General features: G+C 47.7%; 1 protein-coding gene across 1 annotated transcript in view; it reads left to right on the forward strand.

Moving 5' to 3' along the window:
• The window catches only part of NTMT2 (N-terminal Xaa-Pro-Lys N-methyltransferase 2), a 710,251-nt gene that overhangs the window by 213,435 nt on the left and 469,800 nt on the right, over positions 1-27,016 (forward strand). The window contains exon 2 of the mRNA XM_085654828.1: positions 7,463-7,638. Within this exon, the coding sequence (XP_085510954.1) occupies positions 7,463-7,638 (176 nt within the window). The remainder of the gene's footprint in view (positions 1-7,462; positions 7,639-27,016) is intronic.

Raw genomic sequence — 27,016 nt, forward strand, 5'->3', positions numbered from 1 at the left:
TGACAATTGTCACATGAAAGTACGTAATTAAGGGCTTGTGTGTGGCTTGTGTGCGGCTATTATCCGTGAAGGTCTGCGGTCTGCGTTGGGAATCAACCTGTCACCAACATCGTTAATTCTCACGTATGGAACATTATCGCGACTTAAATGATAAGAGTGTTTGGAAGGTCAACCCGGCGGGTAATTATCACCCCTCTCTGTAGCAGCTATTGCTGCCAAAATGTAATTATCAATCTTATTCATGGATCTTGTAACTGCTGCAACTGAACTCGTGGCTACTGCTGATTTTGCAGCTTCATCTGCCAAACTGTTGCCAACTGCGTGCACTCCTACACGCTGATGGCCAAGAGTATGAATTACCTGTGTGGGAGGCAGACGGTCTTTAAGATCTGCGACTCAAACTCAAATCATTTTATGTTTAATTGCGCTGCCTTTAGAATCCCGATAGTCATTTTGAGACCAAAAGAATAAGTTGTCATTGAAAGACTGAACACAGTAGTAGGAATCGCTTACAATTAAAGTAGTCACATTTGGATCTGCAAACTCCAGAGCTAGTACCAAAGTGTGCAGCTCTGATAATTCGGCTGTACAGTCTCCTAGTGCCTGTGTATGGACCACATTGGACTTGAACTCCCCGTTCACTATGGTACCTGCCACTATAGAACAGGCCGTCGAGTAATACTGCTTCGACCCGGTTGCCGGCTGCGCTGAACCATCAGTGTAAATGATACAATGGTACTGCTCAAGGGGGCGCATTGACAGAGGTGGAGGATGAACAAATTCAAACTGCAAGAACTCCTGTGTACGCAATGAAGATCAAAAATAAACGTGACATCCGGAGAGGTCAACGATGTAGCCCATTGTATCCAACGGGATGCAAAGCCTTAGAGTTTTGTACACTTGCCTTTGTCACAACTTCCAGAGCTGGACAAGGTGTTACAACCAAAATCCGTCTCCCTTGTGCCAGTGCGCGTTCCTTTAGGATCGCAATCTGGACTGCTGTCAAAACTTTTTCAACAGAGGAAAACTGCAATTCTGCTGAATTGTACAAATGTGATTTGTAAGCAATAGGTACTGTGTCTCCTTCATTAAACGTCAAGTAAGTGAAACCCACATGGCCTGGGACGATTAGTATCACCAGGTTGGTATGGTTATCACGACTCAACAAGAATTTTAATGCAATATGATCAGACTGCAAAGACTGCAGTATAGTAGAATGTTCCGGAAGCCGGCAGGCTTTTGAAAAAGTAGGTTATATCAAAGCATACAGAGGCTTGATACGCTGGGCATAATCGGGAATGTATGTTCGACAAAAATTCAAAAAACCCAGCAAAGACTATTTTTTTCAGTGTAGTCAGAAGGCGCAAACGTGCACATTTTTCCAAGAAGTGAGGAGCCAAGCATCTTCCTTTATTGTTGAGCTCATAGCCCAAAAACAACACTGTGTACTCCGCAATGTGTGATTTAGCAAAGTTAAATTTGTAACCGTGGTCAGCAAACAAAACTATGATGCGATCCACGCGACAAAGATGTGGACATAACTCGTTGTCTGTCAGATATATATATCATCAACGTACGAGTATGCATCTTCGTCTATGCTGTCTAACAAAGAGACGATACGGGCAGAGAAAACACCAGCCAATTGCCAAACGAGTCATTTTTTTTTGTTTCCCGCCCACTGTCGGTCCATTGACTGCTTTCAGGTGATAGATTGTGTGTAAAAAAGCCTTTGGAAATGTCTAGTGTAGTTTTGTATTTTTTACGAACAAGACTGTCAACTAACGCAGAACTATGGGTATTCTGCACCGCACAAGTCCAACAATGTGAGTTCAAATGTTGTTAAAACAAAACTAAGTGGTACGACCCATCGGGTTTTGCTACTGTAAATAGAGGATGCGTAACTCATCTACAGTGACTACTAGATAACGTAGATGTGGTGAGTACCTGGTCAAAACTGGCCAAGTGGCCCCTGGAATCGATAAAGTGCCTAACCGGACCGGGGTCACGGTTTGGGGTAGGGCACCATTAAACCAAATACGGTGTTGACATGCTCAAATCGGAACCTCAAGTGTGGTATGTGGCCGATACGCTACAGGTATTGCAGTGCGAGTGTATATTTGGAACAAGTTATCATCTCCATCCACTGCCGGAAAGGTCACCCAAGAATAAAACACTTCAAAGTGGTGAGCTGGATTAGCCCCTACCACAAAAATGAGTGAGATACCTGCGTCGGGCACCCTAAAAGTAGTCAAATGACAACAGAGCGCCCCGTGGCTATGCGCCGCAATACCTACCTCAGTCAAATCGAGTAGAAAAGAAGGACAACTTATAGCATGGCAGCGCAATAGGGTAGTAATTCAAAAGAAACATAAAACCATTTAATGTATCAAGCTTGAAATAAAACCTATAAAAAAAACTTCAATGTAGGTAGGTTATGCCGTCACTGCTGTTTACCGGAAAACAGATTCGAGGGTATCATGGACAAGCACAAGTACTTCTAAAGTGCCTCGTAAATAAGAACCAAACCAAACGTTAGGTGCGCCATGTTGCAGGGATTCTGCACATACACAGAACTGTGCGCAGTAAACCAGGACCTCAGTGTGTAGAGGTGTACCAAAATACCCACCTCGGTGCCCAGAACCCCAATCCGATTAGCTATAGAGTTCTCATTCGTTCTCCGTGCTGCAGCGAAGCTACCAATGATTAGACATCCTAGAACATGCTACTCGGTCCCTCTCAGGATACGTGGGAACAAGAACACTCTATAGTTCAAACTCTCGTACTTGTCCACAACATGAGTAAATAGAGTCAAGGAATAGTTTAAAATGTCTGTTTTAACTACCGGGCTCTATAATGCAGTACACGAGCCAAAACTAGCAGCAATATGCATAAGATCAAACAAATCAGCATTGTTACAATTCCATATAGAACAAAAGGGGAACTCATATTATAATAATGGTGGAAGCAGGACTATAGCGCCTTTTTACCCTCCACATGCTCGAAGCTAGTTTATTATAATTATAGAAGACCTCCAGGCTTTGTCAGGGGGACACAAAATAAACAAAGAAGGGGGTATCCTTAAATGAGAGAAGGTAAAGACCTTCTGTCTGTTAGAGAGTTCTCAGAGAAGCAAAAAGAGAAATTATTTCTTTTTTATGAAACCCCTCACTCACCAACCTGGTTGGTGACATGCTTCATCATCGGGGTCCACCCGAGCAGTCGAATACCACTCGGGTGTGCTTCCACGCCTGATTACAGCGTAGCAGGTTTGTTATTACATCAGTACGTGTAAGTGACGTGTGTGAGTGAGTGAAATAAAGTTAAAAGTAATCCTACTGTACTCACTAACAAATTTAATATGGAGCAGCAGGGTCATGATTAAAAAAGTGGTAAAGTGTAATACTAATGTAGGTTTAATTTGACCTAAAGTATTATCCAAATATTGACAGTCTACATGTTTCAACCTTTGAGTGTAATCACAGGTTTTCGTCAGGACCTATCAACACACCGGGCGGTCTACACGCACTAAGGTGCATCCAACCCTGGAGCGTCTGTGTGCCACCTACATATACTTGCGAAGGTGGTAAAAAGGGTTCAAGGAGTCCTCTGTGTACAGATGAACCTGAAAAAAGCACATACAGTTCTGGGCAATCAGAAAATGATCTATTTAGAATTAGAATGAACAGTGCCCATTTCCGTGTGAACTCTCATTTGTGCGCATATAATCACCCCATTCTGAGTTATGCGCCCCATGTAATTACCATTGGTTGTTGGAACCGAGCATTCGTTCCATATTATGCGAAATTAGCATCAACCCACTAAATCATTGTGGAAATCGTGGGTGTCTTACGGCTACACAGCAATTGTGAGTATACTTGATGTGTGATTCTATAGAGCGGACAAAGACGCACGTGAAAAAAACTCTATTTGTGACATGCGTGCGCTAAGGAAATTATTTAAAAACAGAACACGGTGGAAAAAGGAAACGACTCAAGACTCACTCGCGATTCTTACTCGAATCGTGTCATGGGCTCATAAGGGAGACAGACGGTGCTGCATTACTGTTGGACAAGAAACACAAAACACGGGCGGCAATGGTCAGAACACTTAACTCTAAGTGCCTCACGTGTGCGTGGCCACCAGCTCTTCCCTTCATATTCTTACCTCAGCTCACCGACTGCCTGCCACAAACCTGCGGTGCTTCCCCCAGGCGCCCGGATGTTACTGAATGGGCAGCAAGGCTTCAACTAAATACTCCTCACTTCCTGGTCACATGACTAGTGGGCGTGGCCTGGAGTGAGGAGACAATTTTTAAAGCGACAGGTCGATTTCTGCCGGTGAATGGCTAGTCATAGGTGAGAAAATAAAAGGAGTCAAGGGGTTTATATTCCTGGCCGAAGTTATAGGTAGAACCATAACCTATAAACGCATTGATTACATTAAATAATGACAAAGATGGGTAAGTGACATTAACTTACCCACGTTATCGCTATGACTACGGGCCTGATGAAAGTCCACCGATCTTTAGAGACACCCGAGGACTGAAATATGTCGACCACTGAAATCATCATTATATAGGTGCGGTGGACCATTCACACATCCATCAGAGCACCACACACTGTTGAATCTTACCCCATCCTGACGAATGAAACAAAAGTACAGGATAGGAGGTATTTTTAATTTATCACTTTTTTCCGCTAACACTATTAAAATCACAACCGTCATAGAACCAGATGGTCTCCCTCCAGGTGGAGAAAGGTTGACTGCCTGGAGAACGGGAAATGCAGGCGTAAAAGGACCGAATTATAAAACCAATCACCTGAAGTTGTTGTCTGTCATGCTGGCAGGAAATGTTGGTACCCTGCCTCCGACAGGGTTGCTGAGTGCAAACAAGGGTATGCTAAAAAGGTTTGGGGGCTGCAGCAGCAGGAGTGGCTGAAGACTGAGCTGCACACTGCCCCTGTTGTCCACATAGTCTGTGGGTTCAGCGCCATGGCCACATATGGGCTGGGGGTATTGAACTGGTTGTATCTGCTGGCAGTATTGGAAACCCCAACCATAGCCAAGGAGGAGTCAAACCAGGTCACGAAGCTTATGTGGAGGTGAATAAATGGCATGGAGAGTATGCTGTGGCCCTGCTATCTTGATAAAATCCCAGGGCCGAGTTGGCTTTATCCCTGAAAAAATAGGAACCATTGAAGAGCATGTCCATGACACAGCCTGAATATCACCCGAAAAACCAGTGGACCATATCAAAGCACGCCTGCGAATGGCCACACTGGTGCCTATTTTTCTACCAGTAGAGTCCGTGGTATGGAGCCCACAGCAGAGGGTAAATTCACCCACATCTTGACTGTCTTGTATGGGAATATGACTATCGATTCCTCAGGTAGAACAGGCAACACCTCGGCCACCAAGTTCCACCAAGCGTGAGTGTAGCATCCTAAAATACAGTTGACATTGATAGAGTGAAGGGCCAAACTTGTAGATGAGAAAGCACGCCTTTTAAAAATCTCGATTCTGTTTGATTCTGTTGGAGGAAGTAGAAGGGAACTCATTCTGGTTGACCTTTCTAGCCAAAGTATGTACCACAAGGCTCTCACGTGTGGGGAGCTGGGTGAGGAAATCTGGGTCAACCGAAGCATGGCGATGGCGCCTGGTGACCTGCTGATTGAGAGTGGGGCCTGAAAAGGGTTTAGGCCAGGTCCCCAAAAGCGTGTCTGTAGGAGCCTTGTTGATGGAAAGTAGGGGATCAGAGCTTATTTGACAGGGCTGAAGCACCTAGGTTATAGCATTGGTCATAATTTCCTGAGTAGGGAGATGAAGATTATGGACCTCTCCCACCTGCTGCACAACCATTAGAGAGGAGACGCTTTCCTCTGTGGCAAGGCTCAGAGGTGAAACCAATAAAGTATCCAGGGAAGTATCCTGACCACTGGTATTCTGGAAGTCTTCAAACCAATTGTCCTCCTGATAAGGTTGGGCAAATTCATCCACAGCATCATATCCAGCATTATTTGAATCAGTGCTAAACAATTCATGTAGGTCATAAGCTCTTCTGAGAGGCAGGGGCACCATATCAGAATCAGAGAGGTGGTCAGTAGACTGTGGGTCCAAGAGAGAGGCCTGCGATCTTGGTCGAGGTTGAGGTGCTGCCATTTCGCCATTTGACAGCAAAATGTGATGGCCGCTGTTGTCAAGAGTCAATGGTGTTGGCATCGGAATCAGAAGATCATGATCTGCATTGGGAATGTGGTATCAGAGAGGGAGCCACAACTGAGGTCTGCCTGGAGCACAGAATTATATCAGGGGACCTGACTGGCGCCAAGGTTGAACCCACCGGCGAAAGCCCAGTTGTCAGACACCTCGGTTTCTTGGGGTCCAAAGGTGAGCCAGAGGGTGCCGGTAGCATGCCATAAAGCTGCAGCACAGCATCACAGAATTCTTTGATTTGGTCCGACGTAGCCAACTGCCCTGGGAGCTCAGGCTGCCTCAGTACAAGGTTAGTGTCACCTCTGAGGGGAAACAGCTTCCAGTGTGTCATTGGGAGGCACATTGATGCCCTCGCGCCTTTTGGGTTCATTGAACGTGACAAGAAGGGGCAAAGTCCTGCTTAGACTTTTTGTATTTTTTCTCTGACTTACACAAATATTTGGACCAAAATGATAATCTGTTAAGTAATCGAACGCAGAAGCAGTACCGGAACCTCTCCTTGGACTACAACAAGACGCAGAATCTTGCAGTGGTTCAAAATAAACAGCTCTGCTTTCCAATCCCGGAGGATCTTCGGGTGCATCAAGGCACTGTCACTGCAGGCCTTGGAGTTGTGGTCTGACCCTAGGAACCATAGACAAACCACTTGCTAATCTGTCACAGACCTTTTTTTTTGTCATTTGCTACAGGGATTGAACGCTGTAGATTTGGGTGGTGACATAGTCCCTTGAACACTTTAGAATTTCCCAGAATTTTTTGAGAAATTGTCTCAATGAGATGAGGGTAGGCTCTGGGTCTGTGACTGTTGGCACAGATAGAAAGTAACTGATGTCAGCATAAATGAGTGATGCCTAAATGGGGCCTTGCGTGCCCCTTTCAGAGTGGAGTGACATCATTGTGGAGCTGTGTGGCACAGGGGTGTTGTTTTTTTCTGGGTACAGACTGACACCTGAGGAGTATTCAAAGGGTGAAGAATCTGCGGTTAAAAGTCTCTAATAAGAAGCCAAAAACAAAATTTGCACTTCAACAAAAGGTCAGTAATTATAAATATCCACACATCACCAAATACTTCCCTTAGAGATTTGCCTGTTTTAGTGAATTTCAAACAACATGTATTCATCTTATTATGTATTAATATTGTATATATTATTAGTATTAGTATTATTAGTAGTAGTATAGTAGTACTACTGGTGATATTTGGATTGTTGTTATAACAACTCAGTAATGACTCTGTATTAATCTTTTTCAGTGAAGCTTTATGCCTTGACGAGCCAAGTTATTGATGGCGAGATACAGTTTTATGCCATATCAAGAAATTTCTATAAGGATGTGCCAGCGACAGAGGAGGGTATGATGGGTGACTTCCTTGAGCTATCAGATACTGATATTGCATCGTCCCGGCAATTTCTAAGAAAGTTTATCGGGGTAAGAAAAAAACATTCTTGCCCTATTGAATTGGTATGTTTGGTGGGCACACATTCAGCAGTCGCCTTATAAGCTAATTTGAAACTGGACAGTGTCTTGTGTGGCATTATAAGATTTCAGTGTTCACAATTCTGGTGATCTCAAGAACAGTGAAAGTAACCAGATTTTTGACTCACACAGAGGGGCATATTTACAATAAAGTGGCGAAGCGTGTTGTGAAGCCCAGAAGGCTAACAACACACTTCGTCACTTTAGAAACACAGGGCTGCACCATATTTAACAGAATAATGTGCAGCTCTGCGTTTCCCCCTGCGCAGGTGCTAACTTTATGTTGTTCACATAGAAACAACAGGTTTGCGACATAGTGCAAGGGTGCCTGTGTTAACTCCAATGATTGTTTATGTGCAGGAAGGTAACCCTTCCTGCACATAAATAATCTTTAAATGCCATTTTGTAACTTCTATGTGTGCTACTGAATGCAGCACACATAGAAGTTGCAAAATGCAATTTTTTCAAAATGATTGTTTATGTGCAGGAAGGGGGACCTTCTTGCATATAAACAATAATTGGCATTGACACAGACACCCTTGCACTATGTCGCCAACCTGTTGTTTCTATGTGCGCTGCACACATGGAAACAACAAAAACAAAGAGAAATATAGCATTTCTCCTCGTTTCGCCAGTTTAAGACTAGGTTTTCCCTGGTCTTAATTTTGGGGCTGCCTCCTATTTACACGACTCTTGTAAATATGGGGCAGCGTCAAAATCAATGGGTATTGGGGTGGAAAGCCCACCATGACACCCATTGAAAGCCTCTTTCATGCTAAGAGTAGAGTGAAAGGGGGCCTTATTTACAAGGCAGGTTTAAGCCATGTTAAGTGTCTTAACGCTGTCTTGTTAATATAGCGAACCTCCAATCACCACCATAACGTCACTTTTAGTGACGTTGTGGTGGGAGACAGCGTTTACCACGCGCGTTGATAACAACGCAGACGTTACATCGTCCGCGTTGTTACCACGCATGGCATTACATCGCAAGTCGCTAGATGGCATGCAACACCAGGGAATGTGTTGGATTATAAATCCAACACATTCCCTGCTGTTGCACTAACTGGAGTAGGAATAGTAATTTATACTATTCCTAAGTCCAGCGTGCCATCTAGTGCAAGTCGTAGAAACGACTTGCGATGTAATGCCATGCGTGGTAACGCGGACGATGTAATGTCCGCGTTGTAACCTACCGCGTGGTATTTGCTCGCGGTGTAACGTCATATATTTGTTGTGGAAGCGATAGGGTCTTGTAAATATGAACCAAAATTCTTTGCATATCAATAAAAAGCAAGTTACTGGAAGCTTGCAAACATTTTCCTAGGATCAGCATAGACTAATACACAATGACACAATTCACTTTTCCTTCAACAGAAATGTAAACACTGACGTGCTGGATCTGTTCATGTCCGTTTACAATGTGAAGAACGTGCTGACTTTTTAGGTCCCGGCTAGGCAGCGCGCATTCGCTGTCTCTCCGCGACATCAAGTAATCTGTTAATGGGGAGAAACTCATTCTTTTACCGGGGAATTTCTCCTGCCGCTAGCCATTTGTAAACAATGCCATTGCTTTTCTTTATAGGGCTTATAATTGGCTGTTGATCCGATGCGTCACTTCCGGATATTCGGGAAGCAGCACCGCCTAAGTACAGTTTCCCTCCACTCTTCTGGTTAATGTTTGTCCGAGAGGGTCTTTCTTAACCATCCACAGTCGAGATAAGTTTAGTATTCACGGGCGCCGCACTTCACCATGCGAATAAGTTTAATATTCACGGGCGCCGCCATGCCCATATTCACGGGTGCCGCACTTCATCATGCGCATAAACAGCATTTTTTGGCCTTTGTTTCCCTAATGGGTTGTGACTGACGCAGTATTGCACACTCCGAGGCTCGATTTCTCACTAATTAATGTATGTATGGTGATAAATTGTTAAGCTTAAATGCAAAGGCCATGTTAACCTTTTATTAATACAAACCTAATTACACAAGCGGGCACCGTGCTACATACAACATGAAGTGCGGCGCGCATTCATGAATATTAAACTTATTCGCATGATGAAGTGCGGCGCCCGTGAATACTAAACTTATGCGCATGATTAAGTTTGGTGCATAAACAAAGCCATTGGCCGTCTCGCCTTTGAAACTATTGGCTTTGCCGCTTGCCATTTGCGAAGAGGCACCTTTAGAATGCTAAATCCTTTCAGTTTAGAAATGTTTACCCTTTTTAAAATGAGTCAGTATACGGAACGCAGGAAGATATTGTAAATCCTTAAGTTTCATAAACACCTTAAAAACTGCATAAATCTTCCGGCCTTATCTCTGTGTAGCCATACCACACAATGCATGTTTATCTTTCTTATATTTAGATGATGGCAATGCTTGAAGCACGGCTGTCTCACGTCCCATTTTTGTTTCTAAAGTCATGTGGCTTAGCTGGTTTAGGAGGCGGAATTTCGAGATTTTATTTGGACAGTACGGCGCATTTTCTTCAGCCTATGTAAAGAAGTAGATCGGAAAGATGTTGCACCAGCATTTTGTCCAGGAGGCATCACTTTGAAGGACAGCATGCACATCATGGTCACATTCTTCTGTGAGTAGGGAGTCGTACCCCTAACGGATGCAATTTCCCATATGCTGCTTCTTCTAGTATCGCTGTCCTATGGAGATGTTGTAAATGTCTGGTTGCAGTGCTCCTTCCTCTTGCAGTTGGTATGTAACGTTAGTACCCCCAGGGGCACCCCGCTTTCCCCCCTCCCCCAAATTAGGTTACCCAATGAAAACACAAGAAACAGTTGTAAGTGGGTAACAAATGCTGCAGGTTTATTACATAATTCCAGTATATGTAATAGGTGGGTTATCTTACGGGCGATCCAAGGGCAGGTGGCCATCTACTTCACCTGCCCGCCTGACGAGCCGGGCAGCACGGGAACGACCCGCAAGTGCTGCCCCCCAAGTGATTCTTTTTTACGATCACGTGCCGTTGAAATTCTACTCACACCCCCCCTCTCGGGGCGGAGCGTCGCATAGCAAGTCCCCGGTTGTTCAGGCCCACAACTGCCCGCAGGCCTAGCGGGGCGCCGACCGGCTTCCGGGACCTCTCTGGAGGCTCCTCGTTTTGGCTCAGGCACCACGTGGTGCCGCGCAGAGGTACCCTTTGTACCGGCCTGCTTCCAGATCGCCCTGTAACTCCGCCTGCAACGAAAAGGAAAACATTACAACGCTCAGAAAACCCCCCCCCAACCATGCCTACGCCGGGTAAGCGGTAGGGAGGGAAAAGGCGAGGTGGGCGACAAAAGAGGTCGCCAGTGAGGGTGGGGGAAGGCTAAATAGCCTCCCCCTCACACCTGGGCCCGGAAGTGACGCGCATTGCGCGTCACTTCCGGCCCTGACACGGAGGGGGGGAACCAGTCTGTGTCCCTGCCCCCCCCGAAGGAGGGAGTGGGGAGGGGTGACCGGGGCCACTAAGGCGCCGACCGCCGAGTGGCCCCCTGCGGGGGCCGCGGTCAGCGGCATAGTACCCCCAGGGGCACCCCGCTTTCCCCCCTCCCCCAAATTAGGTTACCCAATGAAAACACAAGAAACAGTTGTAAGTGGGTAACAAATGCTGCAGGTTTATTACATAATTCCAGTATATGTAATAGGTGGGTTATCTTACGGGCGATCCAAGGGCAGGTGGCCATCTACTTCACCTGCCCGCCTGATGAGCCGGGCAGCACGGGAACGACCCGCAAGTGCTGCCCCCCAAGTGATTCTTTTTTACGATCACGTGCCGTTGAAATTCTACTCACACCCCCCCTCTCGGGGCGGAGCGTCGCATAGCAAGCCCCCGGTTGTTCAGGCCCACAACCGCCCGCAGGCCTAGCGGGGCGCCGACCGGCTTCCGGGACCTCTCTGGAGGCTCCTCGTTTTGGCTCAGGCACCACGTGGTGCCGCGCAGAGGTACCCTTTGTACCGGCCTGCTTCCAGATCGCCCTGTAACTCCGCCACAGCCCTGGAGGCGGCTAACCGTCGCAGCCAGGGCCCCCCACCAACCCGCTATAGTCTTACCTGCACCTCTCCTATCTAGGGCTTCCTGCAACTAGCTGCAAGGGAACCATCCCTGCAGACAGAAGAGTTTGACATTCTGCCACCTCATGACAGTTTGACAGTGCTCGCGGGACTCGAACCCTTGTCCTGTGAGACCATTACAACCGTAGGCACAAGACTTATTGAGCTATGGCTCCTGGTTAAAGAAGAGTTTGAAATTTTGCCAACTTATGACACTTTGACAGCGTTTGCGGGACTCGAACCCAAGACTTACCATTGAGCTATAGCTCCTGGTGTTGTAGATGGCCCCATCTAAGCCCCCAAGGCCCGAGACGCTATCCTAATCGGAATAGGGTCTGCTGAAATAAAGGACCAGTTGGGCCTGGGGAGATGTGCCAAGAACTATTCGCCCCCCATGCGGGCAGGTTACCCTCTTCACAATTCTGGGCCTGCCCTCTTAGGCTATGAAGGCGAGAGGGGGTTCACTTAACCTTTGGCCAGCCCCCTCTGATTGCTAAACCTGGAGCACAGGAGTGCTCCTAGCTGCCAGCGCGTGACCGTGGGCAAGGGGCGACTCCTGCCCCTGCCCACCATCCCCTATTCCTTATGGGAATTATGCCCCTACAGATCCCTCAGTGATGTAACCCCCTAGGTATACCAGCTTCGGGAATCTGTCTGGCTTAACATTGCGCGCCGTCAGTAAAGTTCAAGCATTGAGGATTGACTAAGTCCTACTACGCCCCTCCCATCATGCTCCTCAGAAGGAGGGTGGCGGGGGGCCCCCCACCGCAAACCCAGAGCATCCCCAGCGGTGCCAAATTCCTGCTCCGTTGAAGTGGAGATTTAGTGCACCCTGGGCGTGTCAAATGTACTATTGACATACTGTCCCCTTGCGATTGCCCCGCCGACACCCCAATTACTGGGACAGCAGCACCGTATGTTTGCTGGCAGCGCCCCTGGCGCGGTAACGTGTCCGTAAACCCGGATCCCAGTCTCCCGCAGCTGTGGTACGCGACCAGGGAATCCGGTGGGGGATACCCCCAACCGCAATGGTCCTCTAGACATTAAGAAAAGCCCTATTTTCCCTGGGCCCAGCTGTGAGGCCCGAGGCCCGCCTATGGAGCCTATTTACTTGTTTTGCTACTCTGCCCCTTTATGGGTAGGTCTCAGAATTAGGGCAACGCGCGTGCTCCCAGGGCACGGTGCTCCCAGAAAGCAGATGTCCTATACCCACACGCTGATACTTTCATCTGTTGCTACCTGCCCACGGCTGGAAGCTTCCCAGGAACCGTAGACTTCGTGGGCCCACCTAAAATGATCCCATCGACTGGAGGGAACCCAGTGGTGGCAGGACCTGCATGGTACTCCATCCCCGCGTAGCTAACGCTTATTTGTGACGCCCGAGCAGGAGATGCCCCCTTAGTCTCAGGTTCCACCCCTAAAGGGTAACCTCGGGGGCGGACAAGTCTGTGGGAACCAACCGGAAACTTTGGTGCAAATACCGGCCCTATTCTGAATGTTGCGAATGCTGCATGGTCCATAATGCCCTGACGCCATGAGGCTCTACGTGGTGTTTACCAAACTTTTTGAACGACCGCACCCTTGCTATATAACAACTATATCACCCACAAGCCGCTCTGGCTAAAGCGCGGGTGGAAGGTCTTTACTGAAGCAACCCAAATCTGTCTTTGGTTGCAGTGGTCCAAGACACCGAACAACCACGGGTTAAAATCTGCTCGCGAGCGGCGCACCCGCAACCCCCTGGTCAATCACGCCGGTAACCTATGTGGTGCTAAGTCAGTGCGTCCCCGTATTCAATGCGATTGGGGCACTGAGCTACACCCATATCTACACTCATCTAGTGGCTCAAACCAGACTTCCTTTAACATTAGATAATAACTACCATTCTATCTCGGTTGCGTTGCCCTGCCCGACTAGGCACCCACCTGGGTGTCTAGGTTACAGTTAGTTATGTGTGGTTTCCCCCATATCAGTGCCACTATGAGTGACAGTTGAAGGCGGCCCACATAAGCATGTTGGCGGGGCAGAGTTGCGGGCATAAGCATACCTCTTATAGACTGTCGGCAGCGACCCGTGTTTAACTGTTACTAATATGGCAATGACCGTTCTACGTTAGGACTATCCCGACTCTGGTCCGTCCTACCCAAGGACTGATGCACTTGGGAGCGCGAGGCCGTAAGCAATGGGGGTGGGTGTCGAGACAACAACAACAATGACAAACGACCCAAGCCCCCTTTCAGCAAAAAGGTTGGAGACGAGCTACACGTGGTCACGTGTGGTCAGGATCGTACCGCGCGACCCTTGCTGTAATTAGCACTCTCATATTGCGCGAACTCGACCCGAATGGTATGGCAGCGCTGTGCATGAGCAACATATTTACACACATATTCGGGCACGGGAGTGAGATCATGAGCCGCCAGGTCCGTGACCCTCGGGAACCCAGGCATACCAGGTCCAGCAGCTCGCATACATATTCGGGCGCAGCGATATTCATTGATTTACCCAGCGTCGCAACCCAGCGCGAACTCGATCCGAAGGTAATGGCGCGCCATTCATGAGTACCGTATATACATGCATCATCGGGCACGTGGATATTAAATTATCTGCCCAGAGTCACAGCGTGACCTGCCCGAAGGTGTTCGAGTGCAGTACATGAGCCCCGTATTCACATACCTATTCGGGCACGGTCGATTAGTGATTAGCTCAAACCGTAATGTGCGTGAAATTATTCGAGCGCCGGACACAAGCACCGACCGAATAACCCATTCGGGTGCAGGGGGTGTCGTAATGCCCGGAATCATCTAATGCGGGCGAATGTGGGCACAAACAATTCTTGTGAATAATACGTACACTTGTATCATGTGTCTGCATTATAGCAAGCCGGCACATACATGTTGCATATTGTATAGCGCAAACTCTACGCCAAAGGTATTGCACCGCTTTACATGAGCACTGTATTTACGTTACACATACAGGCACGGGGAGCGTGAGAGATTCGTACCATAGAACACGAACCCCGTTCCAGGTCACGCGAGCACCGCACCAGATTAACCCTTGAGGTGCGGGGGGGATTAGTAATACCCGTAATCGCATGATGTGAACAGTGCATGTACTGGTATCATGTATCTGCCTTATAGGAAGCCTGCAATTACATGATGCATATTTATATAGTGCGAACTCGACCGGAAGGCATTGGAGCACTTTACATGAGCACCGTATTTACATTACATCTTCACACGGGGGTGCTTAAGAAATTCGTACCATATTACCCGCTCCCCAAACCGGATCACGCGAGCACCGCACCAGATTTTCCATTGAGGTGCGGGGTGTTTATTAATGCCCGTAATCGCGTATGTGAACAATGCACGCACTTGTGTCATTTATCTGCCATATAGGAAGCCAGCACATACATGTTGCATATTTGTATGGCGCGAACTCGCCGCCAAAGGTATTGCACCGCTTTACATGAGCACCGTATTTACGTTACACATACAGAGCACGCGAGCACCGCCCCAGATTAACCCTTGAGGTGTGGGGGGCCCAAAGCACAACTATGTGCTCAGCATACTGTGCGGGCCGACTTGTAATTTCGCTGTTTCTGACCTAGCTCCTAGCTGTATGATACGCGTAACATCATACCTACCACAAGTCCGCACTATTGGCTTCGTTCGTGACTCGCACAACTGTCCCCTTTACATCACGCGACAGTAGCGGGGGCGCTTCCCCCAGCTCAGCGTATGGAGCGATAGGCCACCACGTCAATCTACCGGCCCCAATATACGCGAGGCCAAACAACCCGTTTACGCGAAGCCTCTGTCGCTAACGCCACCGCGCGCCAAGGCAACTGAGCCTGGACGCGAGCACCGTACCACCTAACTCAGGTCAGGTGAGGGCGCATGTACTGGAGCGCTGGACGCCCGCTACATGCTACACATGCCTGCGCGGGGAACGACGAAGTTCCTTAAAACAGTAATACGCGCCAACGAGTAATGTCCTGAATCGCCCAATGCGCGCGCATATAGGCACGATCGAGATCTTGCGAACACTGCCTGCACATGAGCTCATCGGCCTCCAGCAATCGTAGCTTGCATATTCATCTAGCGCCAACACGACCCGAAGGAATTGGCGCCAAATTCTTGTGGCCAAGCAATCTATGCATCGCGCATCTGCCCATGTAGGCAACCAACCAATACCTGTTGCCTACTATATAGCCCGAAATCGACCCGAGGTATTGAGCGCTTTGCATGAGCATCACAAGGCACTGGGAGCTCAGTACCGTATTAGATGTTCCAATACGAAATCGACCCGAGGTATTGGAGCGCTTTACATGAGCACCGTATTTACATCAGACAAGCAGGCACGGGGAGCGTGAGAGATTCGTACCATATAACACGAACCCCGTGCCAAATCACGCGAGTACCGCACCAGATTAACCGTTGAGGTGCGGGGGGTTTAGTAATGCCCGTAAGCGCGTGATGTGAATAATGCTTGTACTTGTGTCATGTATCTGGCTTATAGGAAGCCAGCAATTACATGTTGCATATTTATATAGCGCGAACTCGACCGGAAGGTATTGGAGGACTTAACATGAGCACCGTATTTACATTACGCATTCAGGCACGGGGTGATTAAGTGATTCGGCCAGAATCACAGGATGTGGACGCGACCCAAAATGATCGAACTCTGGTTACCAGCACCCAAATCAGCAGTCCAGCCGAGGCCCATCCCTTCCGCTTTCTACCTGACCTGCTCGTTCAAATCCCATGCTAACTGCACTTGGATCCCCATATATGTCACTTAAGGCCCTAAAGGCAGCCAGCAGTTGCAGCGTGCATATTTATGTAGCGCACTCTCAACCAGAAGGTATGGGCGCAAAATTCTCCTGCACCATGCTGTCTCTGCACCAAGCATCGGCCTTCTAGGCCGCCAGCCACTACATGCTGCCGGTTTACATAGCGCAAGACCAACCTGAAGGTCTTGGAGCGTTTTACATGAGCGCCGCATTTAAATCACACGGTCCGGCACTGGGTGCTTAGTACCGTGTCTCCTGCCCGACTGTCCCCGGTCCTGATCACCGTCCAACATACCCCCGGGGCCGGGGGGGCTTATCCTAATCTTCGCATGCTCTACCGTCCCCGATCTCGCGAGCCCCGCCCCCGTGTGTAGCATAGCATGCCGCCTGTTGTATTTATATAGCGCGAACCCGACCCAAAGTTATTGGGGCGCTTTAACATAGCCCGTATTTACGTTACACATTCAGGCACTGTGCGGTTGAGAGAATTGCCCAGAATCGCAGCCCATCGGTTCAGAGGGCTAAGCCCTCCATACTCATACAACCGTGCCCGGTCCGGTACTTCCCATGAACCAACACAGGAAGACTGCCAACCAAAGCAGAGACTTACTTTATATTCTAACGCTCTGCCGGCAGAGCCACATCGAGCATAGCAGGCCGCCGGTTCGAAAATCGAGCCGGGCGCGGTTCCCCCGGACCAGGGCACCGGGTGCACGACCCAGTGGTCAGCCGCCGGAGCACTGAAAGCACCCCAAACATACATCTATAATCCCAGGACTCCGAGGTTCGACCCCGGTTCCCGAAGCTCCAGAGACGGGCGCGGGTCCCCACGGACCAGCCGTGAGCACCAGGTGAGGCGGGGTGTCCGCGCAACACCGCGCGTTAGGCCCCGAGACGCAAAAACACAAACATTCGCGCACGAAGCAACGTCCCCAGCCATGCACCCACGCTGGGGAGGGAGGGGGGGCAGGGTCGCACACAACACCCAGGGCAAGCAAGAGCAGGGCCCCCAAACCGAGCACCCACGACCCCCACCACCCACGCTACTACCATCCAGGCCGGGGAGAAAGGAAAGCCGCGGCGGAATAATTTCATGAACAACCCCACGAGCTTTGCTCCGAGCACGGCCCCCCCCCCGCCCGTGGTACTCCGACCACAGGGCCCCGTCTCCTGGTACTGCCCAGGGACAGGGCCGGGGCGAGGGGGTCAAACCGGCAAACTCACCACCAATTTATTCGAGCAGCTGACGGTCGACGATCAACGGGAGACGACCGATAAAAGGCGAGGTGGGCGACAAAAGAGGTCGCCAGTGAGGGTGGGGGAAGGCTAAATAGCCTCCCCCTCACACCTGGGCCCGGAAGTGACGCGCATTGCGCGTCACTTCCGGCCCTGACACGGAGGGGGGCACCAGTCTGTGTCCCTGCCCCCCCCCCCCGAAGGAGGGAGTGGGGAGGGGTGACCGGGGCCCCGGGGCCACTAAGGCGCCGACCGCCGAGTGGCCCCCTGCGGGGGCCGCGGTCAGCGGCAGATCATTCAGGTCTCCCGGTTGGGTACAGACATCAGCACTCGTCTCAAGACAAGGGAACATTCTTAAGGGAGGCGCCTGACGCTGCTTTGTTTCTAAATGTCATTTAAAGCTGTAGGTACTGGCCCTCCAAACTGCCTACCGCCCCTAACTCCCTGCATGGGCATACCTGTGAGACTTAAGTTACAACTGCTTGCTGCCTCTGCTTTAGGCAGTGCTGTATGTTGGCAGTCGAATGCTGATACGACTGCTTTGTAGGTTGACTCCGCTGCAGAAATTAGCGTACATATTTGGATGTTAGCTTCAAATACTACTACGAGTCTGAATGTAACAAGATATCTTTATAAAGTGTATGTATATCTTTGTTTAAGAGATGGGGAATAGAGGTATGTGATGAGGGTTATCATGAGGGCATGTAAGCCTGTTACTGACCCGAACGTCTAACCTGCCCGCCACTCATGTGCCAGGTTCATTTTTTGACTGTATTGAGCAAGAATTCGCAGCAGTGGAACCTGACTTCTAAACACTCACATATTTTCCAATTTATTCTGCCTGAGTTCAGTTCTGAGTTGCCTTGCCCTTGACTTGCAGTGCAATTGGTCTCGCATTTACGTAACTTTAAGCTATTGATATTGCAAATAACAATGCCTTTTATTTTTGTTTTCGTTTTTAAAACATAAATAAAAGGCATTGTCATTTACAATGCCAATAGCTTAAACTCTGGCTTTACAACGACTCTGCTGACCTGGTTCTATGGCTCTAAATGCGAGACCTAGTGCATTGGAAATTCTTGTTTCTGTTCTGGCCTATTTTAGCAAATGTTTAATAAACTGACAGCAATGCCATAGAAAACAGAGGGGTAAAATTTCAAGAATTGGCACTGAGCAAAGTTAGCGTTGCTTAGCGGCAACTTTCTTACCGCCGTGTATTGTCAAACTATTACCATGGTACTGACATATTTACAGTACATCGCTACATGGCGATCGGAACAGATCGCTGTGGCAATTGTTGTGGTAAACATTAGTGTTGCAGCAATAAAAAATCTTGCCGCTAACGTTTAAAAAGTAACTGCCTACCATTTAGCAGCCGGAAAACTCATGCTAGTTAGCCTCACATCACTTTTTTCATGATTCATGGGAAAAATAACCAAAAAAACTCACGAAATAAAAAAATAAAAATTAAACTACATGGAAGCAAAATGAAGCAGGCTGGACCCAGTTTAGCAGGACAAAACAACCCCTCTAACCCCCCTAACAGCCAGGATGACCAGCCAGAGTCCCGGGGGAAGAGGAAAACAAGATTCAGTCAGGAGGAAAATTAGATCCTGATTGCTGAGGTGACGGAGAACCAACACAAGCTCTTCGTCAGCTCCAGGGTGTCAACCAAAAATGCCACGTGCCAGTCCATTGTGACCAAGTTGAATGCAGTAACAGAAATCAAGAGGATGGTGACTGGCTGTAAGAAGCGCTATTATGATGCCAGGCACAAGACTAAGCAGAAACTGGCAATCGACAGGCAGCACTGCAGCCCAGAGGTGGGAGTCCAGTGCCGCAGGAGCAGCTTGACGCATTGGAGGAACAGGTGTCCGCGGTCATATGCGAGAAGTCAGTGTTTGGAGTTGAGGGACAGGACAGTGCTGATTATGACCAGCTACATCAGCAACAGGGTAAGCAACAGCCGGGGACATGGGGGGTGGGGGTGGGGAGTAATGTTGCATGCATACATCAACTATGTCTCAGTGCCCACCCACACTGTGGGCAAATCAAATTCCATATACATAGGTACTTGGGGGTATATTCACATGTCCCTTGAGCTGTTGCATCATTAACAAATACATAGAAAGACACATGATGGTGCTGTAAGGGACTTGTAATCCAGCACATATGCATATATATAATGACAATTGACCACACATGTGTCTTCTAACTCTGGGCAATATTATCAAGCAAAGAGGCATATTCACCAGAGAAGCGACAGAGCATGGCATTGGCCTCCTTGGCCTAAAACCACGCTCTGCCACGTCTGAAACCCAGGGATGCACCATATTTACAACAATATGAAGTAGGCCTGCATTTCACCCTGCACTGGCGCAAAAGTTATCAGCCAAGCCCCAACACAGGCACCCTTGCACCATAGTGTAAGGGTGTCTGCATTGAGGGGGAGATATTCATGTGGAGGAAGGTCTGCCCTTGTAAATAGGAGACATTGTAAAAAAAGGGTTCTAAGGTGGAACGCCCACTGCCAAACCCATTGCCCTCCCCTTCCACGCTAAGTAAAGCATGAAAGGATGCCTCATAAACAAGGCAGTGTTAAGCTACGTACAGTGCTTAATGCTGCATTGTAAATAAGGCGAAGCACATATTGCCACAGGAAAGCCACTCAAAGTGACACTCTTGTGGTGATATGGGCCTGTAATTATACCCAAAAGCCACTGAGCATTGGGTCAGCCCACTTGGCTCAACACAGCCCTCAGCCAATTTCCAAACACAGCACTGCACTGTATGTACAAATATATGGCTCAGTCCTGTGCCACAACATGCACTGCTGATCAATGTAATTGCCTAGCGCAAAAGTAAGTACTCATGCACAATGGTTCAAGAGTGTCTGCATTGGGACAAGCCAGCTACATTTATTGCATGTGCATGCTGAAAATCCATGCCTCAAAGTAATGGAGTAAATAAGTCTGAGAACCGCTTCACAGATGTGGCTGAGCACTGTGGCGGTCCAAGAAGACTAGAGCTGCGTAACGTTACAGGTTAGTACATATGACCCCAGGTCCATAACGAAAGTTTACCACCTTAACCAAGTTTGACCAATCCACATCAAGTGGGTCAACACTGCCTTGTAAATATTGTGAATCGTGCTTTTCCGCATTAAACCTAAAATTGAGGATGATCCTGTTGCAACAGTGCCTTGGAAATATGCCACAAGCAATTATAATGGCTTACCTGCTTCTTTCATCTGTGCAGCTAAATGAAGCACACATAATCACATCTAAAACTGTTTGAGAGCACTTATTAAAGTAGTGTTGTGTTTCGATTTAGATGTCCGTATATAGGTATTCCTAAATCATATCCTTATATAGGCACAATTCGCATTGCCCATATTTAGGCATAACAGTGCTATCCAAATATAGGGATGGTCACCTACATCTGTCCATCCTAACGCCATGAGTTCTTAGAAACCAGACCCTTAAGCCTTTGGAACTTTCCCTAGCTAGGATTATTGATTTCTCCAAAAACTCATCTATTATGCATGATCTACTATTCCTTAGGGGTTCATTCATGACGTCTTCCTCTGCCCGACTTTACGTCAATGCTAACATTCCTAAGCACTTTCCAGGTATAAATCTACCTTCCCTTACCATGGCAAACGACGGCTCGGCTGCACAGCTCGATACGGCTCGCCACGGCAAGTTCGGAAGGAATTCGAGTCCCCGCCTGACGCACTGACCAGACGCTGTCATCTCTGCTTGCAAGGAGTTTCTAGTGGCCTCTGAGTTAGCTGGCACACAAAGTAATTAAGTTTAATGTACTCGATAGAGGCATACTGACCTCAGTCCTATGCCACAACTATAGTGTATATTATTCCAATGCGCAGAGCCTATAAGGGAAAGAGAAACTACACTACATGGCAGCCAACTTGTTTGGTAAGGCAGTAATTTAACGCCAGATACTGAAGTAACTCAGACGTGCTTTTCTCAGAGACCCCTACTCATAATACTCCGTAAGACGTCTGGAGTGGGTAAGGTTAATATCCGCCATAGCTGAGTAGGACGAAAATCCTATGTATTAGCTGTTTGGTTTGTTCAACGTTGAAGGATACAGTGTTCCAAAATATTGTGCACCTCATCTTTGTTTCCTTGAAACTTGTTCTACATTTTTAAAAAACAATGTCCCAAAATGGGGATAATAATACCGTGACCGGTGAGGCTGCGACTGACCAAGTCGTAACAGCTTTTAATCTTACAGGTTTAAATGAAAACGATGAGGGTGTTATAAACATCCATCCAAATTTAAGGAGAGCCATCACTCTAAAACTTATAAAACATGACCTAACACCAAGCGGTGGTAGAGCAGTTTTCGTGATAGAGGCACATGAATCTTTTCAGACAGAAGTATTCTATTCAAGGATAGAATTCCCAGAATCAAATCCAGTAACAAAAGTGTTTCACTTCTATAAAGAAGATGAACCACCTGAGGAATATATTCCCTTCGAGGATGTTGAAATTCCACTCACATACCAGGAGCATAATCTCTGGTTTAAAGGCACCCTAAAACATTACAATCACATTACCAGGCTCGGTCCACTAGGTAGACCAGGAGCAACAAGGACAATGTTAGCCGGCTACACACCTCATCCTGATTTCGAAGAGCTGTCAGACGATGAATTACTCGCTGAACTCAAAGAGTTAATAAACATTTACAGACAGTTAGCCCAATATGTCATGCAGACTTTCACAGTCCAACCACCATTAACTATTCCAAATCAAACCCCTCACCAGGGGAATACACTAAAAATTACTCCATAGACTTTACACGCAGTCATGGGTAAAATGCCCACAAATTCCATTCTTGATAGCTAAACAAATGACACATTTCTAAGCAGTATTTCCTAATACTAGCCCAGAATCCTAACAATATGTTTACCAATGGGGATCACACCACATCTGGAAGACTGCACCACTTGGGGCACAGTCTTTGCTGCCATCTATACTAAAGCACATGGTGTTCCGTCTATTGCGGTAATACCTGATGTCCTGAAACAAATTCAAAATGAATACGGGGCAGAAACTGCTCTGAATTTAGGTATGAAATTACTAAAAAACTTTGACCAGGTCTTAACAATAATATTATCTAATATTAAAGGGGAGGCAACATCAATGGCGATCCACCAACGCTTAAGGGAATTTGATGTAACAGAACATCAACAAGAACCACCCAGAGTAATAGAAAAATCCTATGAAGAATTAGGCCGAGATAGTTTGGGTGGAAAACCAGTTAAACCACAACTGTCTGAAGGTCCTTAGAAGGACTCTAGCAAACACAATCCTACATCTTCTAAAAAGAAGTGGGAAAATAACAAACAACATTCAAAAGAGAAACGTTCTCAATCCCGAGGTAGGTCTCCTCAAAAGGAGCCCTCTGAAAGGAGGTATAACCTCAGGAATAGGGATAATTTGAGAAAACCTGACAGACATCAGGATACTGATACACGCTCCTCTCGTACCTTTCAGATATCGTCACAGACATCCGAAAGAAGAGGACGGTCAGATCACAAAGAAGAACGCTTTCAAGGGGTTATAATATACTTCTAGCAGAACAGGACTGGCCACCAGAATTTGTCAGGGAGTGCCCACATGGAGAAGACATCATTATGCCAGCTTTCTCCAACCATGTTCCAATACACCTAAAATATACATATGCCAGGAAATGGGCAGTTGCCCAGGCCCCAGCATTATACAAAAATCATGTAGGATGGGGTGAGGACTCACCTCACCACAAAATACAGTTAAAAAATCAAGCCAGAAACTCAGGCTGAGAGCATACGTACACAGAATGCATCCAAAAAATTGCAAAACTCAATACGGAGGGTGGTGAAGACGTGTGTTGATATTTTTAATAGAATTAATGAAGCAGAGACCCTGATCTCTGTTCTGGAGGACGATCTTGTCACACAGAAATAAACCATTGCCTCTCTAAAAGCACATCATGATGACTTGCAGTGGAAATTATCTGACTTAGAGAATCGTTCAAGACGTAATAATCTCAGAATTTTGGGGATTCCTGAAGGCAAAGAGGGCTCTGACCCCCGCAAGTTTGTAGTGGAACTGTTGGGCGAGGCTTTTCCGGAGCTCTCACAGTGGGATTGGCAGACAGAGGTACAGAGGGCTCATCGCTTTTCAGCTAATCAGAGAAAGACTGTGGGACAGACTGCTCCTCTTCCACGGGCAATTCTTATTTCATTAAATAATTTTCTGGCTCGAGAGGCACTTTTTGATCTGGCACGCCCCACTAAGAAAGGGCACGCGAAGGATTGTGATTTTTTTGTTAGACCGGACTTTTGTCAGGCCACTGTCGATCTTCATTGGAGACTACGGCAGTTAATCCCTCCGTTCCAGGCAAAAGGGGCACAGGTTTATCTTCAGAATCCGGCCAATTTGAAGATTATCGCAAAAGGTCGGACCCAGATGCTTTTTGCCGAAGCGTCAGCCAAGGAATTTTTGCAGACTTTATGACTCCATAATCTTATTCGCTGACGCATAGACTGGATTTGAGTCTTGAATCTCTTATGTAACTAGCAAATGTATTTACGAGTTGTTAAGTAGTTTTTTTTTCTTTTTCTCTTTTTTGGGCCCTGATGTTTATTTAGGTAATCTATTGGAAAAATTAGTAATATGTTTTTTTTTTGAGTCTTTATAGTAAGTTGTATTTATGTTATGTTATGTTATCCGTTCTTCTATAGCGCACAGCTGCCCCAGCAAAGGGGCGTCCCGGCGCTCTGACAGGCAGAATGAAAAATACATAGAACGGAGAGGCAAACAGAGAGATGGAGAAGCGGGGCAAGGGAATGAAATCCTATGTAGTAAAATAACATCCAGGGGGAAAAAGATAAGTTTTAATAGCCCTCCTGAACATAAGCAGATCATCAAGGGCACGAATGTGAGCAGGTAATGAGTTCCAAAGCCTAGCCGCCAGAAAGCGGAAGGAACCCCCTCCCGCTCTGCAGCGTTTGAACCATGGAACTACTGCTAGATTTTGGCCCAATGACCTCAGACAGCGAGAGGGAACATAAGGGGTAAGAAGATGCTCCAAGATCAGGGGGGAGGACAGCTTAAGGATCTTGAAGGAGAGACATAAAGTCTTAAACTCAATCCTTTGAGCCATGGGCAGCCAATGAAGTTTCCGGATAGTTTCCTTCGCAGAGCAGAACCTAGGTAGACCCACCAGGGCTCTGGCCGCCGCATTCTGTACTCGCTGCATTCGGATAACTTCCACCTGATTGGCCCCCAACAAGAGCGAACTCACGTAATCAAGCCGCGAGAGTATGGTGGCCTGAATTATCAACTGTGTAGTGGGGCGTCAAAAAATTTCAAGGTTGGCCTAAGCCCCCGCAGAACCCCAAAGCAAGCAGCAGCCACTCTTTTTGTGTGTCCGCAGAAACTAAGGGCGGAATCCAACCAGACACCCAGGTTTTTAACCTCGGGGACCGGAATAGGGGCTGAGCCCAACTCTGGGGGCCACCACTGAGCGCCCCAGAGGTTGCACCGCTTACCAACAATGAGGACTTCCGTTTCTTTAGCATTGAGTTGCAAGCAGTTAGCCTTCATCCAGCCAGCCACTGCTGTTAAGCCCTCCCTGAACCTAGGGGCCTCAGAGTCGGAGTCCCCATTAAGTGCAACCGCCAACTGCGTGTCGTCAGCATAGGAAACCATAGTCAGGCCCCACTGCTTGGCGACCGCAGACAGCGGCTGCACATACAGGTTGAACAGCGTGGGGCTAAGTGCCGACCCCTGAGGGACTCCCTGCTCGATGAAATAGGGTTTGGATTCAAAAGGAGGTGTGGCGACACGAAATGAGCGACCTGCTAGAAAAGACCGAAACCAGTCAAGAGCCAAGCCAGAGATACCTGCTTCACCCAAACGCTGCAGAAGTATCACATGTGAGACCGTGTCAAACGCCGCACTGCGGTCAAGGTAACACCAGTGCCGCAGTTTGACCGGAATCAAGCACGGAGCACAGATGTTCCGTCATCGCAAGGAGAGCAGTCTCCGTGCTGTGACCTGCTCGAAAACCGTTCTGGGAGGAATCCAAGATATTAGCAGTCTGAAGATGTTGAGTCAGGATTCCATTAACATAAGCCTCCGCAACCTTGGCAGCCCAAGGGAGATGAGAGATTGGGCGATAGTTCTCCAGTTTAAGGGGATCCAAGGCGGGTTTCTTCAAAATAGGGGTGACATAGGCTTGTTTCCACTTAGTTGGTACTGTCCCTGAACACAACGAAAGATTAATGAGTTGGCGCACAGGGGGGAAACATAGAGCAGCCGAATCTCTGAACCGCGCGGGTCTGCAGGGGACCCGGATTTAACTTTAGCTGCCAACCTATTGAACTCTACCTCTGAGATTCCCGGAATTGTGGATAGAGCCACATTAGAAGTAGAAGTAGGCCTCTGGCCTTCACACTGAGGGATGGTACAAGGAAAGGAGCGATAGATGGTATGCACCTTTTCCCAAAAAAAGTTGGCGAGCTCCTCACAGTGGGATGCAGAGCATATCTCAACTGCTGAAGCTCATTTAGCAGTCAGATCTTTAAGAACTTTAAAAATCAGCTTTGCAGTATTAGGGCTACGTTTGAACTCCTGGGAGTAATAAGCCGCACAAGCTCTACATATGGCTCTATGGTATATTTTAGTTTTTACGAGGTACAGTGTTTTTTTCTCAGCATCATAGGTTTTACGCCAGTCTCTTTCCGCTTGTTTACATGATTTTTTTAAAAGCAATAAAGCGTTATCATACCATGGGCTGGGTTCAAAAGAGCGACATTTACTCCACGTAGCAGGAATCAAAGAATCAAGTGCCCTGGAAACCCAGTCACAGAAGAGATCATAGCCAGACTCGACATAAAAAAAAAGGGTCAAGTGGATATTCACTGAGTACCCGATGAAAGTCCTCGAGCTTAAATTTCTTCCAAGGACGTTTAAAGACAGACCTGTCTAAGTTTGTAAAGGGAGGGTTTCTGATCACAAGGTTCAATTCCACTAAAAAATGTTCTGACCAGGCTACCGGAGAGGGTGGCAGAACATTAGCCGCAGACAGATTTGTAAAAATGTGTCCAGGATGTGACCACCCACATGCGTAGGGAGGGTGACCACCTGACTTAACTGCAGCGTCTCTAAATCTGCAAGAGTACTGCTGATAACATAGGTAGTATGATCTTTTTGGAGACGAGGGGAGGGGGGGTTGGGT

This window comes from Triturus cristatus, chromosome 4_1, assembly GCF_964204655.1.
Source record: "Triturus cristatus chromosome 4_1, aTriCri1.1, whole genome shotgun sequence".
NCBI classification, from domain to species: domain Eukaryota; kingdom Metazoa; phylum Chordata; class Amphibia; order Caudata; family Salamandridae; genus Triturus; species Triturus cristatus.